Source organism: Gadus macrocephalus, chromosome 16 (assembly GCF_031168955.1).
Source record: "Gadus macrocephalus chromosome 16, ASM3116895v1".
Classification (NCBI taxonomy): Eukaryota; Metazoa; Chordata; class Actinopteri; order Gadiformes; family Gadidae; genus Gadus; species Gadus macrocephalus.
In genome coordinates, this window is record NC_082397.1 from 28,668,485 (window position 1) to 28,686,703 (window position 18,219).

The window sequence follows — 18,219 nt, forward strand, 5'->3', positions numbered from 1 at the left end:
GCAGTAAAATGCTTAGAAGAGTGGTGTGCTGCCAAAGATGTTGATATAAACTTTGCCACAATCTCAAAGGAGCGCTTAAATTGCATTTTAAGAGATTTCTATGCAACTGTCAGAAACGGGAAAGGGCAAGCCTACGGATTAAGCAGTTTCATCTGTCTCCGGGCTGGCATCAACCGCTACATTAACGACCCACCGCTCAGTTTGTCCTGGTGTCTCATCAAAAACACAGACTACCAGCAACAATGTCTTCACTGGCGTGGTAAAAACTATGAGGAAGAAGGGACTAGACACCACAGTCCACCACTTGGCGATTTGTGAAGAAGACTTAAATGCGATGAAGAAATCACTTGATCCTGGCACAGCGGGGGGGGCTTGTGGACAAAGTTTGGTTTGACGTTCAACTGCACTTCGGGCGGAGGGGAAACGAGGGCAATCGACTGCTGAAACCGTCCTCTTTCGCCCTGAAATATGACGAAATTTTTCTAAAATATGCCACCCTAACGTTCAACGAACCTTCTAAGAACCACAATGATCCTCAAGGGAAAAACAGGGAGAGCACAAGAGGGTTCATGTATCAACTGCCAGGCGACCCTCTCTGCCCCGTCTCGTCTCTCCGCAAATACATCTCTCATCTACCTCCAGACGCAGAAGTATTTTATGTCCACCCGAGAAAAAATATTATCTACCGTGCTGAGGAAGTTTGGTAAGTAAAATAAATGGTGACCATATTTTTCAAGGCTATGACTAGATTATGATAAAAACTAAAAACGTATTTACTGTGTTACAGGTACACTCGAGAGCCAATGGGTGTAAATCACCTCGCTAAAATGTTGCCGAGAATATGCAAGCAGGCCGGGACACGGAGATACACCAACCACTGCCTCCGCAGCACCACTATCCAGATGCTTTCCGACGCAGGTCTAGCATCGAGGGAGATCATGGCTGTAAGCGGACACAAGTCCGAAACCTCTCTCCAGAGGCCTGTTTCAGGTAGCTGGTTTAACATACTCTGAGTTTAATCCTGCGCTCTGAGTTGGTTGACTCAGAGTTCAGGGTTGAAAAGAAACTCAGTGTTTTCGGTTTCAGAACAGGTGATCAGCGTTGGGTTAATCAACTCTGAGTATGTTCACTCTGGGTTGAGGGCGTGCCTGTTGACTCTAAAGAGCCATCATCAATGAATCTCTGATAACATGATCAAACATGGACCAAAAGCGTAGATCCACTTACTTTCTCCCACGGAATTGGAAATTCTAATGAACGCGTATGCCGAGCAGTTACCCAGAGAGAGCTTGGCCTGAAATAGCTGAACAAGTCAATGCGTGAGTAAAATAAATTAGTAAAATAAAATAAAATAAGAGGAAAGTTTAATATCTTCCACTTATTCAATATGTAAATGGTGTGTATGTGTGTGTGTGTGTGTGTCAATTTACGCAACCCCGAGTTGCCCCAAGAGGACTTGGCAGCAAATGAAGATGAAGTACAAAAATATAGTTCAAACAGGTAAACTAATGTTGAATTGAAATCAAATCAATTGTGCGGTTTTGCCTGCTGTACCTAATTTAACAGCTATATTCAACATGTGATGGGCCTATATTTAAGCAGTAAATGTAAGTAGTACATTTCCCAGCCACCCCCAACACTGCCTATTGTCTTCAAAATAGCGCTTACTGAATATTAGGGTAACATTTTCCTCCATGTTAGCAAATCGAAAAAAAAGCAGAGGCCACCTCTGCAGCCCTCACAGAGGCTGAGGAGATGGCCCTCAGACAACAGAGTATGCGTCCTGTGGCTGAGGGCATCCCTGGGGAGAGCTCCTCTGATCCCTCCCCCCCCCCCACCCCCCAGGATAGAAGTGCCTTTATAAGAGGTTGGTTATTCAAAATAATTAAATATGTACACGCAACTCAGCATGTTGCAAATTGGATGGGGCAATATTCTGCGCTCAAGTAATAATTTCAGTCTAATCATCTTCTTCCATGGCGTCATCGCCCTACTTGAACCAGATGCCCTCACCAACCTCCATGCAATTGTAACAATTCAAAATATGCAAAAGGATGCTTTGGAGATCCAAATTTTGGAACACAAGTTAAAGTTGAGTGAGGTGCAAACTGGGATACTGTTCCCTGCTCTAAAAACATACCCGATATGAATGACTTTTTGTGCTTTCAGGAAATAAAGAAATCCTCATAAAAAGTAGAGTGTATTTATTAGAACACGGGCTGTGGTGGGAAAAGTTATTTTGTTGAACAGTTTACTCAAAGGGTTTTACTTCAGTGAACAATGCAGACGATTATGCGGAGCATGTGCATGTAGAGAAGAACAGCATCTGGTTAAAAGCAGTACCAGGGTCTTTTCTGCCTTGCATTCTTAAAATTAGTTTCTTGACTTGCAGCAGTAATAGGTCCGTGGTTAGTCAGCTACTCTGATCATGGGAAAGCCACAACGTTAAAGTGAATGTAGTACAGAGCGGGCGGGAAGCACGGGGCGGTTCATTCTCCATATGTGTTAATTGCGTAAAAAAAACAAACTTAAACTTAAAGCATGCCCCCGGTGCGTTTGACAGTTAACATGGGGACTGAGAAGGTGGACTAAATAAATGATAGATTGCGCTAAAAAACGATAGCGCTCGTGAAGAAAATTATCAGGAAAAGAAAGTATATCCAACCGGGTTCTTAATAATTGTTCCTCACGGAGATTCCTTCTGAGGATCGCAGCCTCTACATCCACAGGCTCTCGTAGAAAAGGACATGCCATTTCTAACACTTCCTTCTGTCGGAGAGCTGCCTTCAGCCTATAGACAACAAACTCAGAGTAGGTCTAACCACCTCCCGAGCAGGTTAGGTCCACGGCGTATGTTGCCGCAGCAACTAACTCTCGGTTGCGCTGAACCTGCTACCTGAAACGGAAAACCCAGAGTTTCCACTAACTCGGAGCGAACAAACTCGGGGTTGCCTCAAAACCAGCTACCTGAAACAGGCCTCAGAGCTACTGGAAACCGAAACTTGGGGACCGGAGAAAGTGGAGCAACATCATCGCCGACGCCGCAGAACACACAACCACACTTGAAAAATTAAAACAACTGATGTCTGACAATTTTTCAATGGTTGCACTATCAACGGCAACGTACAAATGAATATAAACGAATAGGCAAATAGTAGCCTATAACCTTGTTTAGTGTCTAAGTTAAAACGTTAATTATTGTAAATAAAATGTCAAACCGTATTTTTACTAGTGTGTGTGTGGAGTCATTTTGCCATAATTTTAACAGTTGTATAAAAGCAATAGCACAGTTCACTGAAGCCTAAAATCGGCGAGTGAACTGCTCCATAGGATAAATTGCCGGCGAACCGCTCTATCGGAGCCTTCTCTCGGAGGGACGCTAAAGTGTGTTGCATAGCGACCGTCGATGCATAGCGGCAGCCAGGAGGGACTACTTTTTTGTATTCTTTAATAAAACGGCTACTTTGACTTTCTTGGTTTCTTTTGTAGTGTGTCTATGACTTTCGTTTCGCCATAACAGTAACCGTTGTATAAAAGCAATAGATCACTTCAGTCAGTGGCATGTGCTCATTATACCACTGTGAAGGGGGTCGCCGGCCCTCCGCTGCGCGTCGGGGCCGGACAACGCCCCTTAACAGTGGTATAATGAGCACATACCACAGCCTGGCGTGATCTATTGCTTAAATATATAATAGTATAATACAATTTTATGTATCATAATATCACGGCCAAAAGCTCTGTGCGCCTCCGGATGGCCGTAGCGCGGGGAGCTCACGTAGGGATTGGGCATTGCGGGTTTGTTTACCGGCGTTGCTATGGTTACCGGTCTTGTAAGGAAGCACGTCAATTCTCGGCGCGACAATTCTCCCGCACAGAGCAGAACTGTGGCCTATTCTATACATTTTAATTTTCTTAATTATAATTATATTATTAATTTTTACAGAATTTGTTTTTTATTACTGAAAAAAATTTAAAATAAAAAACTCGGTGTTGCCGGTGTGCAACACCGAGTAATCGGTGTTGGCCTCAACACCGGTAACACCGGTAATACCGTATACCGCGGCAACCCTAATCAGAATTTAAATTTGCAAAACACTAAGGGCATTGCATTCCTCAAAACAATTCGTACAAATAGCAAAGCACCATGGATTTCATGCAAAAGCCAGTCTCTTGCTCAAAATCCTTAGTTAGTTTCTCATAAGTAAATATGTGTCAATGAACATGTCATTGCCATCACAATGACAAGTCCTTGTGTCATTGTGTACGGATAAGACTGCTTAGTCATGTTGTCAATATAACAGTGTACTCTGGAGGGCTGTTCTGATGTAAACTATGGCTGAAGTTTTGAAGACAATTATTGTAAATTGTAAGTTACACCTTAGTGTATGTGGGAGATTGATTGCAAGAGACTGGACAAGATTCACATTTACGCTTTGACTGTTTGTACTGTAATTTGTTGAAAGACCATGTCATTGCTAGAAATGTGAACATATGAAAATCTCCTTAGGGTAAACTGTACATGCATTGCTGTAGGAATTACAGTGCAGTCTTCCTACATCTCCTGATGTTCCTGTCTGTTGGGCCACAAATTCTCATTCTAACGCAGCCTCACTCCTCTTCCTCTTCTCTCTGGCTGTTGACCCTGTTAAATTCCTTGTCCTTCCATTGTCAGACAATGTAACATTGTGTTGTGCTCCAGCTATATATATATACTTGCCAGTTCATGGTTCAGGCGATGCACCTTTGAGCTATTTCAGTAAACAGGTTGATTTTGGTTGATCCAACACTTCACACATTTCCCCTCTTTAGAGAGGGTCAAGATTCACCTGGTAGCCATTTACCAATTCAGGACAGATTTAGAAAAAAGTCTAATGGAAATGTATAGAAATATGTTGTTTGTTGTACTTGTTCAACCATTTTGCATGTAAAGACTTATGCAATGAACTAATGCCTAAATGTTGTGGGGTGAGACTAGAGACCCATTACAATAAATGTTGATCAACATGACATAAGCAATTGATAATGTAGGAAAGAGCAGAGAATTGTACATAAACATTTGCATGAATGTACCAAAGTATTTGCAACTTGTTCAAATAAATGAGAATCTGCTTTTTTGATGTGCACAAGTGACACAATGATGTGAAGATTGAACAGGTAGTTTTGAAAATCTCAATTCTGATTTGAGAAATGTACCAAAGCGACTGAGAAAAACTAACAGTTAGCTGAACATTATAGGGTTAAACACAGAAATCAACTACATTTGCCCAAGTGTTTGTTATATGTGAAAGGAAGCAAAAAAAGACTCCATCTTTCCCTTGTAACGCAGTTTTTCGTGATGCCTTTCTTCTATTTGTGTCTAATTCATGCTCCAATCTTACATCGATCGATGCTTCAGATGTTGTGGATGCAACGCGGAATATATGACGCATCGTTGCCGCAACATTTAAGATGATTGAGATGAAATCTGCCTCCATGCTGTCTGTGGTCAAACAAAAGCAAACTAGAATGACAGTGGCCGCACTTATCCCGCCTCTTGCAAATTTAGACCCTACATCATATCCCGCTCCTTGCGAGGGCACCCCCCTAAACCCCCGTTGATTCTACTGATATCTGAACGACCTCGATGTCTGCATGTAAAGCATCAAGTCTGAATCACCCTCATGGTTGAATCTCCTTATATGAAATTGTGTGAAAACGGCTTATAAAGTTCATGAGTCCCTGAAAAGCCTTTGACATTCTGGGATGATTACATCAAATGAGTCCAGGGATTACATGCACTCTAGACATTTAGATACTATACCAGTTATGATGGATTTATAACGTGGATGTTGATGTTTACCATGTGGATGTTGATGTTTACCATGTGGATGATGATGTAAACTATCACGTGGATGTTGATGTTTATCACGTGGATATTGCTATTTATCATTATCACGTGGACGTTGACATTTATCATTATCTTGTAGCTGTTGGTGTTTATCATTATCATGTGGTTGTTGGTGCTTATCATTATTGTGTGGTTGTTGGTGTTTATCAGTATCATGTGGTTGTTGATGTTTATCATCGATCACGTGTAGGTTGATGTTTTTCATCATCATGTGGATGTTGATGTTTATCATCATCACGTTGATGTTGATATTTATCATTTTCACGTGGGTGTTGACATTTATCATTATCACATGGATGCTGACATTTATCATTATCAGAGGATGTTAAAGTTTATCATTGTCATGTGGATGGTGGTGTTTTTCATTGTCATGTGGTTATTGGTGTTTTATAATCATGTGGATGTTGGTGTTTATCATTATCATGTGGATGTTGGTATTTATCATTATCACGTGGATGTTGAGGTTTATCGTTATCATGTGGATGTTGGTGATTATCATTATCATGTAATTGTTGATGTTTATCATTATCATGTGGATGTTGGTGTTTATCATTCACATGTGGTTGATGGTGTTTATCATTATCCAGATGTATTCATGAGATGTGTTGAAGGTTTAGATCGCTGCTGGAGGTCACACCCTGGCGGTATGGCCACGCGGTGTGACCCTCTGTCTAGCAACACGACCACTTGAGTTCCACCGAGCACACACTGATCAGGGAACTAAAAAATATTTTGTACGCCAAAGTTTCAATGAAATTGCAATGCAATCCACATCATTAATCCGCACGTGAATGAATGCACTCTTCTGGATGACGGATCACCAGAAAAGCTGAATTGATTTCTGACCCCATCAGCAGTCTGATATTATACGAAGGAAGTCTAACTTGTTCAACCAGTTTGAGCCGGTCAGGGGATTACCAGTAAACCAATATTGATCGTGTTACAAAGTTTTGAATTTGTAAAGAATGCAAAGCATAATAACATATTGTTCATACACCTTGACGTCAATCATATATCGGCCAAAAAACCCTGTAATTAGTTAAATTTGTATTTAGGCCGCGGTCTAAATTCGCGGAATTATGATAACACACACACACACAAACTACCTGAGTTGATCCAACTGGGGCCTCCATCCCCTACCTCGAATAAGGGAACCTGGAAGAAGGACAGACGGATAGAGTAAAATACAGACAGACAGACAGACAGAGTAATAGACAGAGTAACAGACAGAGTAACAGACAGAGTGACAGACAGACAGACAAACAGACAGTAATAGTATCCTGATACAGATAGACAGACAGACGCAAAGAGAGTGATGGTGATATCCTGGTACAGGTGTATCCTGATACAGGTGCGCAGCAACCAATAACGTAATAAAGGCCAATAACATAAAAACTGCCAATTACGTCATAATTTAAATGTAATAAAGCCAATAACGTAATAACTTTTTTCCAATTATGTTATAACTTATTGCGTTATGGGCTACAGATTACAGAAGAGTCAATTTGGATTTATATGTAACTCTTAGGGTTCCATTATAGTACTCATGTGCAATTTGTGCATCCGTGACCACGCAGACGCTTCGATGCTGGAAGGCTAGGGCTGCGGGAATGAGACGTTAGCTGACCAATGACAGCCCTGTTGTCTACATCGTTCTGAATAGCCTTGACGGATAGTAACATTTTTTGGAGGCACACGTCGGCTAAGGAGAGGGTCTCCGGCAGGGTTTGCAACGATGGAGAGGGTTCTCCATGGCTACGGAGAGCACTTTACGCAGTATCATAAACAAGGCTTTACTTTTGCTCTGAGATTCTTGAATCGGCCAAAAAAGGTTTGGGGCCAGCCTGATCTGCAGAGCGACATTAGATCGCTTGCAGATTTGGCTGAAGATGTAATAACTGAGCTGATAATGTAATAATACATAAATATGGCTGCAACCCCCCCCATTCAATATTATCATATCAGACAGCTTTATTCACCAATATTCATAACCTCTCTCTCTCTGTGTGTGTGTGTGTGTGTGTGTGTGTGTGTGTGTGTGTGTGTGTGTGTGTGTGTGTGTGTGTGTGTGTGTGTGTGTGTGTGTGTGTGTGTGTGTGTGTGTGTGTGTGTGTGTGTGCGCCAGCCTGGGTTAGCCCAGCCGAATCTGCAAGCGATCTAATGTCGCTCTGCAGATCAGGCTGGCCCCAAAGCTGTTTTGGCAGATTCAAGTAAAAGTAAAGCTTTGTTTATGATACTGCGTAAAATGCTCTCCGTAGCCACTCAGAACGATGGAGACCGCGGTCATTGGTCAGCTAATGTCTCATTCCCGTTGCCCCTTGTGTTCCAGCGGTGAAATGCAATACCACAATGAAAACTGCAACGCAGAACTTTGAAAGGCTCACAAATCCGTCGAAGCGTCTGCCTGGTCATGGAGTTGGACACACAGAGTACTGTAACGGAACCCTAAGAGTTACATGCATATCCAAATTGACTCTTTGCTCCTTTAAGGCATCCTGTGGAGTGGTATCTGTAAGGTCAGATATTTAATAATGTTCTGCAAGATGCAATCATAATGCTCGATGTGATAGTTTTTCTCCAGAAATTTAAAATAAAATAAAGTGATACCTCAGTTATTATATTATTGGCTCAGGTATTACATTTCTGAAGGATTTCAATACAAGGCCAATCAAGTAATAACCAGCCAATAATGTTATAAGTTATTCGATTATTGGCAAAAATGTATTACGTTATTGGCAAGTTATTAGGTTATTGGCTTCATTACGTTAAAATTATTACGTTATTGGTCGTTATTACGTTATTGGTTGATACAAGGTGTATTCTGATACAGGTGTATGTATACCTGCAGGGCTCCACATTTAAGGTGAAGATTCTATTAAATGTTCACCGTGGTCCAGAATCTCTGAGATGTTTCAGGTGTGGCTCCTTTTCTCCTTCTTTAGTCTATCGTTAAACCCTTTGGTTTGAACACGCTCTCTCTCACGTACAACACACATAGACACACAACTCTCTCCCACAAGGGCAGTGTACCTGGGTCTTACCTCAGCAAAGGGCTCCATGGCTGGGCAGAGAGGAGCAGGATAGCGGGGGGTCTGGGGTCCTCTGGAGGCCAGGCGGGCAAGGAGAGAGAGATCCCAAGTGTCCTGGACTGTGGGGGTTGTTTTACGATTGTGGTCAAAACACCACTGAGAGTCTAAGCACGATCCAGTGCTAAAAGTAGGGCCAGAGAGTATCCGGAGAGAGAGAGAGAGCGCTAAAGTAACTGGAGAGAGAGAGAGAGCGAGCGCTAAAGTAACCGGAGAGAGAGCGAGAGAGCGAGAGATTAAGTATTCACACAGAGAGGGGAACTCACTCTATGCCTTTAAGTTATTTAATGTACATATTGACATTCACACACACCACACGTACACACTAACAAATACTCAGCATACCCAGCTAGCTCTAGCTAGCAGTTTGAAGCTAGCTGTGGTAACTGGTTATTAATAGCTTGTTCTTGGACGTGTCAAACTTCTAGAATATCTACGCTTCCACGGTCCATAAATAGGCCACCAGGCCATGGCCTGTGTTAGGATCCCTGGGCCCCGGATCAAACCTCCCGATTGGCACCAAAACACTTGCCCCTCTGAACAATATAGACCGTGGCTCTGCAGGTAAGTTGGGAATCTGGCATCATTTACAGTATAAGCCTCAGGAGGCTGTCCAAAACATAAATGGAGGCTTATATCCACTGGAGTTTACAGTCTAAAAGGCCTTCCAGACTCTGGATGAATTCCGGAGAATCAGGTCCGGAGATGATCAGGAGTTAACCTTTCACACATGCAACACATGTATAATAAGATAAGATGATCAGACGTGTTCACACATAATGGAGATACTCCTTATTCTCCCTGTTTCACGTCAATCGCATGATAGAAACGAGATAGTGTTGAGTGTGGGGATGATGGCTGGTTTCAGCAGCCTCATGTGGCGGGGTCTGATTGGACTCTGGGGCTGGGTGAGGCTGCTGTTGCACATTGAGTAATCATGTGCACAGGTTGAACCAACCACCACACTCAGCAAGAGTTTTTCTGGTTGGCAACATGGATTACCAGGCCATGCATCATTATCTACAAATCCTACAACATTTTCCACATCACCACCCTGTGTCCTTTGCCTGGAGGAGCCCAATATACAGGGATGCAAACACATGTAAAAAAAGAGAGCTACCCGAAGTCGGAAAAAATATATGACAGCATGATATCCTATTATCATGAGAAGGCCTATGCTCTATGCTATATGCCTAGAAAGATAAAAAAATATATATTAGTTACTCGGTTAAAGTGACTTTTTAAACTAAGTTAATTTATTTTCACACACACACAAACACACACCTCTGCATTGGATATGCGATCACAGGTACAGGTACTGGCAGTGTAGGCCTGGCACTGTCCCTGATCTTATCTGCTGCTTAGGGGGTTTCTGGAAGAGGGTTTCGGAGAAGCTGTGCAACACTTTGTGTACTTATTGTTGTTGTCACTTTCCTCAGATGAATGTCTGCCTTACAGTGTGCATACAGGGCATGTACACCCCTGCTGGCATAATTAATTTCTTTGAAAAAAAAAGACAGTGGAAAGTTATGCTTCACTGAATTCACCTCAGTCGTGGCTTCTAATTTTAGGCATGACCACTTCCAACTGCACTTGCAACCGGCGTCCTGCTGCTGCTGCATCCTTCTCAGATATTTCCCACGACTATCCTCGGGCCGGGCCTTTGATCGAGCGTTTTTATTTTTATTTTTAGCATTGGTTTATTGGCCTAATCTGAGGAGAAATCTATGCCATAAACAGAAATATTATAGGCCTTTATTACACAGGTCTTCTCAATGCCGTGGAACGCACCGTTCACTTTGGTAGTAGTCCTGACTTGTTAACCCCAGCGTCTTCCGTTGCAAAGCGACGTCACCGTCTTTGCGGACAATTTATAATTATCGCTCTGCTGATCAACACTTCGAATGGTGGTAACGAATAAATTGTAAAAAGGCACACCATGTGAAGTTATTTTTTTAGTTTTGGCAAGTAGCCGTGTAATAAGCGGGATCATGTATAGAACGTCGCCGGTCATTATCGAAAATAAGCCCCTTCAGGGCGAAGCAAGACGCCTTCGCTGCGGGTCGGTGTACTGTTCGCCCTGTCGGGGCTTATTTTCCCGATAATGACCGGCGTTCTATACATTATCCCTTCCATATATATTTAGCAGAGTAGGCCTAGTAACAAATGTGTACAAAGTTACATATGTGTTAAAATAAATGTCGGGTTGAAATCGGGCCCGGGAAATCACGCCCCTTTTCCTCGGACGGCGAACTCGCCATCTCGGTTGAACTCGGTGGTGACCGAGCAAAATTCTGAGACAGAATTCAAGATGGCTACGCCCATTGTGACTTGAAGTATGAACTGTTTTCATTGTGCTTGGACCACTTTGGTGGTTTAAATGGCAATTTCAATCACTTGTTTTACTGCAATACCTTACTGCGTCCGTATCTCTGCCTATGGCCTATAGCCTACTTATTTTTGACACAGCTTTCCGGTTGGCGTCCATTTTTTCCTCCAACGACCGAGCGAAATAATAAAACACTTGAAGTGTGGGGGCGTGGCGTCAGATCCGAGTCGGTTCGACAGAGAATACTCGAACGCAGCATAAGCTTTACCGTGCGCATTTGCATCCAATATTTAACCTTCAGTCGACGCGACGGCAAGGGCTGTGATTGGTCCCCTAACAAAATCTCTCAGTCAGTCAGATTATGGAATATTGACACCTGCACGCGCGCACCGATCGACGCACGCACCGATCGACGCACGCACCGATCGACGCACGCACCGATCAATGCCCCCCCCCCCCTACCACCACAAAAAAAACTCTTCGGATCTGCACGAACCACACAGGTCCCCAAAATGTATGATAAAAAACCGACTCGCGCCGAAAAGCGCGCCGTTTGCATATCTGAATATAACCTAGGGGGAGTGTGGCATGGACCTTGCTCCAGTCAACATTTCAGTTTGAAGGGTAAAGTCCAAAGGACACTTGTTGGACTAATACAAAAAGTTGAAACAATTTCCCTATTCCAAAATGGTTGGGACTCGTATTTTAAGCAAGCAAAATAGAGTATCACTCTGAGCATGCTCTGCTCCATTGAAGTGAATTTATGTTCTGGTGTGATTCTATCTATCCGAGCAGTGGTGTGTTCATTGTCGGTCAAGCGTACGGAACCAATGGTAAGGGTTTTTGGGTTTCATTTTGGGTCCTTGAGATAAAACATTTTCCGCATTTCAAAAGAGACATGGATGCAACAAATATCGGTGAAGTCTGACTGCGAGTTATTGCCCCCCCCCCCCCTGCGGTGGAAGTGGTACTTTACCCTAAAGAAACCCGCTTCTGCAAGGCCATTTTAAATGGACAGTGACGCCATTCTTTGATCTATCGCTAAAAAGCCTCCCAGGTTAACTGAGGGAGATGCCATTGATGAGCCCTACAGAGTTCTAGGGAGGCCCATCAAGCAATGAAGGTTTGCCCTCATTACAGCACCCCCATGGGCAAAGTCGTACCAACCATTTGGAGAGCTCTTGACTTCGCTTGACTTATGAATCTAATAATAATCAATCACTCCCGGGTATGGAATCATATATGTAGCAAAATTCAAATGGCAATGCAATTTGCAAATCAATCAGTCATTCCATTATGCAATTGACAATTCATTATGCAATTTAATAATGTAATTTGTAAATACGGTATTCAAAGTGTATTTTAAAATGCAAAGTGATGATGAAATTTGCAAAAGTTATAACAATAAAAATAGAATAACATTTTGTCATTTTGAGTTCCTTTATTCAAATTGAAAAGCTATAGCGTCCCCAAGATTGCAATGCACTTCGCCACGCTCCGTGGGTTGTGAAATTCTAATTACATTTCAATCCGCAAAACGCTTTGCAAAAGATTTAGCAAAACGTGTCAGCCCATCACGTCTGTTCTGGCACCTGAGCGCGTAGCGATGCACACAACACCAGAGCCCTGTTTCAGGTAGCTGAGGCCTGTTTCAGGTAGCTGGTTTAACATACTCTGAGTTTAATCCTGCGCTCTGAGTTGGTTGACTCAGAGTTCAGGGTTGAAAAGAAACTCTGTGTTTTCGGTTTCAGAACAGGTGATCAGCGTTGGGTTAATCAACTCTGAGTATGTTCACTCTGGGTTGAGGGCGTGCCTGTTGACTATGAAGAGCCATCATCAATGGATCTCTGATAACATGATCAAACATGGACCAAAAGTGTAGATCCACTTACTTTCCCCCATGGAATTGGAAATTCGAATGAACGCGTATGCCGAGCAGTTACTCAGAGAGAGCTTGGCCTGAAATAGCTGAACAAGTCAATGCACGAGTAAAATAAATTAGTAAAATAAAATAAAATAAGAGGAAAGTTTAATATCTTCCACTTATTCAATATGTAAATTGTCCTGTCTTGTCTGTCCTGTTGTAAACTCCACTGTACCAAAACAAATTCCAAACATGTTTACTTGTCATGGCAAATAAAGTCTTCTGAATCTGAATCTGAATCTGAATCTGAAATTGTGTGTATGTGTGTGTGTCAATTTACGCAACCCGAGTTGCCCCAAGAGGACTTGGCAGCAAATGAAGATGAAGTACAAAAATATAGTTCAAACAGGTAAACTAATGTTGAATTGAAATCAAATCAATTGTGCTGTTTTGCCTGCTGTACCTAATTTAACAGCTATATTCAACATGTGATGGGTCTATATTTAAGCAGTAAATGTAAGTAGTACATTTCTCAGCCACCCCAACACTGCCAATATTTAATAGGATTTAGATATATTAGAAGGCTACTCCTAGGCAAAATGCATTATATATATATATATACATATATATATATATATGTCTTCAAAATAGAGCTTACTGAATATTAGGGTAACATTTTCCTCCATGTTAGCAAATCGAAAAAAAGCAGAGCCCCGGCAGACTGGAGGGGGTCCACCTCTGCAGCCCTCACAGAGGCTGAGGAGATGGCCCTCAGCCAACAGAGTATGGGTCCTGTGGCTGAGGGCATCCCTGGGGGGAGCTCCTCTGATCCCCCCCACCCCCCCGGATAGAAGTGCCTTTATAAGAGGTTGGTTATTCAAAATAATTAAATATGTACACACAACCCAGCGCGTTGCAAATTAGATGGGGCAATATTCTGGCTCAAGTAATAATTTCACTGTCTAATCATCTTCTTCCAGTTACTGATGGCGTCATCGCCCCACTTGAACCAGATGCCCTCACCAACCTCCATGCAATTGTAACAATTCTTCACCTTCCACAGATTATTAATAATGTCTTGGTAATTGCTGAACACAACCGTTAATGTCATTACAGGAAGATGATGGAGAAACATTGTCTGCGGCATTCGAAAGGGAAGAGGAAAGGCCTATTGAGGTTAACACCTTTTAAAAATAACCTCTAAAAGTTGATGATAGCGTTGTACAATTTAAAACTGACATCTTCTTTCTCTCAAACAGGATGAAATCGAATCCAATGAGAGGCCATCCACTTCTAAATCACAGCTTACCTCTGTAAGATTCTCCCTGGAATTATAATGAAACGCTCTACTTGGCACTGTGAAATCCAATCTCATCTTTTGCATTCCTATAGCTTCCAGTCAAAGACTTATATAAAATCTATCTAGAAAAGCAAATACACAAAGCAGACTTGGAAATTGACCACCTTAGGCAAAAGATGCAAAAGGATGCTTTGGAGATCCACATTTTGGAACATAAGTTAAAGGTGGGTGAGGTGCAAACTGGGATACTGTTCCCTGCTCTAAAAACATACCCAATATGAATGACTTTTTTTGTGCTTTCAGGAAATAAAGAAATCCTCATAAAAAGTAGATTGTCTTTATTAGAACACGGGCTGTGTTGGGACAAGTTATTTTGTTGAACAGTTTACTCAAAGGGTTTTACTCCAGTGAACAATGCAGACGATTATGCTGAGCATGTGCATGTAGAGAAGAAGCATCTGGTTAAAAGCAGTAGGCCTACCAGGGTATTTTCTGCCCTGCATTCTTAAAATGCGTTTCTTGACTTGCAGCAGTTATAGGTCCGTGGTTAGTCAGCTACTCTGATCATTGGAAAGCCACAACGTTAAAGTGACTGTAGTACAGAGCGGGTGGGATGCACGGGGCGGATCATTCTGCAAATGCGTTAATTGCGTTAAAAAAAAAACTTCAACTTAAAGCATGCCCCCGCTGCGTTTGAGAGTTAACATGGGGGCTGAGCAGGTGGTCTAAATAAATGATAGATTGCGCTGAAAAACGATAGCGCTCGTGAAGAATATTATCAGGAAAATAAAGTATAGGCCTATCCAGCCGGCGTCTTAATAATCGTTCCTCACGGAGATTCCCTCTGAGGATCGCAGCCTCTACGTCCGCAGGCTCTCGTAGAAAAGGACATGCCATTTCTAACACTTCCTTCTGTCGGAGAGCTGCCTTCAGCCTTATAGACAACAAACTCAGAGTAGGTCTAACCACCTCCCGAGCAGGTTAGACCCACGGCGTATGTTGCCGCAGCAACTAACTCTCGGTTGCGCTGAACCTGCTACCTGAAACGGAAAACCCATTAACTCAGAGCTAACAAACTCGGGGTTGCCTCAAAACCAGCTACCTGAAACAGGGCTCTGGTTTTGAGGCAACCCCGAGTTTGTTAGCTCTGAGTTAATGGAAACTCTGGGTTTTCCGTTTCAGGTAGCAGGTTCAGCGCAACCGAGAGTTAGTTGCTGCGGCAACATACGCCGTGGGTCTAACCTGCTCGGGAGATGGTTAGACCTACTCTGAGTTTGTTGTCAATAAGGCTGAAGGCAGCTCTCCGACAGAAGGAAGTGTTAGAAATGGCATGTCCTTTTCTACGAGAGCCTGTGGACGTAGAGGCTGCGATCCTCAGAAGGAATCTCCGTGAGGAACGATTATTAAGACCCCGGTTGGATATAATTTATTTTCCTGATAATTTTCTTCCCGAGCGCTATTGTTTTTCAGCGCAATCTATCATTTATTTAGACCACCTTCTCAGCCCCCATGTTAACTGTCAAACGCACCGGGGGCATGCTTTAAGTTTAAGTTTTGTTTTTTTATCGCAATTAACGCATGTGCAGAATGATCCGCCCCGTGCATCCCACCCGCTCTGTACTACAGTCACTTCAACGTTGTGGCTTTCCCATGATCAGAGTAGCTGACTAACCACGGACCTATAACTGCTGCAAGTCAAGAAACTCATTTTAAGAATGCAAGGCAGAAAAGACCCTGGTACTGCTTTTAACCAGATGCTATTCTTCTCTACATGCACATGCTCAGCATAATCGTCTGCATTGTTCACTGAAATAAAACCCTTTGAGTAAACTGTTCAACAAAATAACTTGTCCCACCACAGCCCGTGTTCTAATAAAGACAATCTACTTATTATGAGGATTCCTTTATTTCCTGAAAGCACAAAAAAAATTAAGTAATTTATATTGGGTATGTTTTTAGAGCAGGGAACAGTATCCCAGTTTGCACCTCCCCCACCTTTAACTTATGTTCCAAAATTTGGATCTCCAAAGCATCCTTTTGCATATTTTGAATTGTTACAATTGCATGGAAGTTGGTGAGGGCATCTGGTTCAAGTAGGGCGATGACGCCATCAGATGATTAGACAGTGCAATTATTACTTGAGCCAGAATATTGTCCCATCTAATTTGCAACGCGCTGGGTTGCGTGTACATATTTAATTATTTTGAATAACCAACCTCTTATAAAGGCACTTCTATCCTGGGGGGTGGGGGGATCAGAGGAGCTCCCCCCAGTGATGCCCTCATCCACAGGACGCATACTCTGTTGGCTGAGGGCCATCTCCTCAGCCTCTGTGAGGGCTGCAGAGGTGGACCCCCTCCAGTCTGCCGGGCCTCTGCTTTTTTTCGATTTGCTAACATGGACGAAAATGTTACCCTAAAATTCAGTAAGCGCTATTTTGAAGACATATATATATATATAATGCATTTTGCCTAGGTGTAGCCTTCTAATATATCTAAATCCTATTCAATATTGGCAGTGTTGGGGTGGCTGGGAAATGTACTACTTACATTTACTGCTTAAATATAGGCCCATCACATGTTGAATATCTGTTAAATTAGGTAGAGCAGGCAAAACAGCACAATTGATTTGATTTCAATGAAACATTAGTTTACCTGTTTAAACTATATTTTTGTACTTCATCTTCATTTGCTGCCAAGTCCTCGTGGGGCAACTCGGGGTTGCGTAAATTGACACACACACACACACACACACACACACACACACACACACACACACACACACACACACACACACACACACACACACACTTTACATATTGAATAAGTGGAAGATATTAAACTTTCCTCTTATTTTATTTTACTAATTTATTTTACTGACGCATTGACTTGTTCAGCTATTTACTGCCAAGCTCTCTCTCGCGCTCTCGCTGCCGCGGCGGAATTGCTTTTTTTTGTTAAAATGGGTAACTGTTCGGCATACGCGTTCATTAGAATTTCCAATTCCGTGGGGGAAAAGTAAGTGGATCTACGCTTTTGTTCCATGTTTGATCATGTTATCAGAGATCCATTGATGATGGCTCTTTATAGTCAACAGGCACGCCCTCAACCCAGAGTGAACATACTCAGAGTTGATTAACCCAACGCTGATCACCTGTTCTGAAACCGAAAACCCAGAGTTGCTAGTCAACCAACTCAGAGCGCAGGATTAAACTCAGAGTAGGCCTATGTTAAACCAGCTACCTGAAACAGGCCTCAGACCGCTAAACACTTTTCCCCACAAAACTTGAAGACAGGATCAATGATGAAAGTCCGTAAAGGATGTTGTCGACATCCACTTGTATGTCCATTTATTGATAGTTGTTGAACAAGTTGTTGCAGGTTTAGAAGTGTGAAACTGAAAATGAACCAATATGCAAATTGGTTAAAAAAACGTACTTATAAAGTTGTGAAATACAATGAAATATGAACGTAAATAATTACATAAGACATGGATTAATTAAGTTACCTACAAACAAAGCTTCTCCAAGGCTTACACGGATGAATGACGTGAGATAAAAAGAGATGTTTCACCGTGTGGATCTCTCTCTGGCTCTCAAATGACAGATCAAAATGGCTGCCGAAATAATGACAGATCACGTGACTAACAGAACTCTTATCAGCCAATGAGAATGAACACATATTAAGAAACTACGAAAGGACTGAATACAAGTAATGGCCTGCACGGGGCTCTAAAGTGCCTAATACAAACTCA

At 42.4% G+C, this 18,219-nt stretch overlaps 1 protein-coding gene across 3 annotated transcripts in view; it reads right to left on the bottom strand.

Annotated features, from left to right (window-relative positions):
- The window catches only part of prkag3b (protein kinase, AMP-activated, gamma 3b non-catalytic subunit), a 32,901-nt gene extending 23,571 nt beyond the window's left edge, over positions 1–9,330 (bottom strand). Inside the window, exons 1-2 of one of the 3 annotated variants that reach the window (XM_060074803.1) lie at positions 8,929–9,330; positions 6,994–7,042 (exon numbers count right to left, since the gene is read on the bottom strand). In XM_060074803.1, the coding sequence (XP_059930786.1) occupies positions 6,994–7,042; positions 8,929–8,946 (67 nt within the window). In that variant the 5' untranslated portion in view covers positions 8,947–9,330. Of the gene's footprint in view, positions 1–6,993; positions 7,043–8,917 lie in introns of all 3 variants that reach the window. The other 2 variants (XM_060074804.1, XM_060074802.1) reach the window with 2 other exon arrangements.
- Between the last annotated feature and the right edge of the window lie 8,889 nt (positions 9,331–18,219).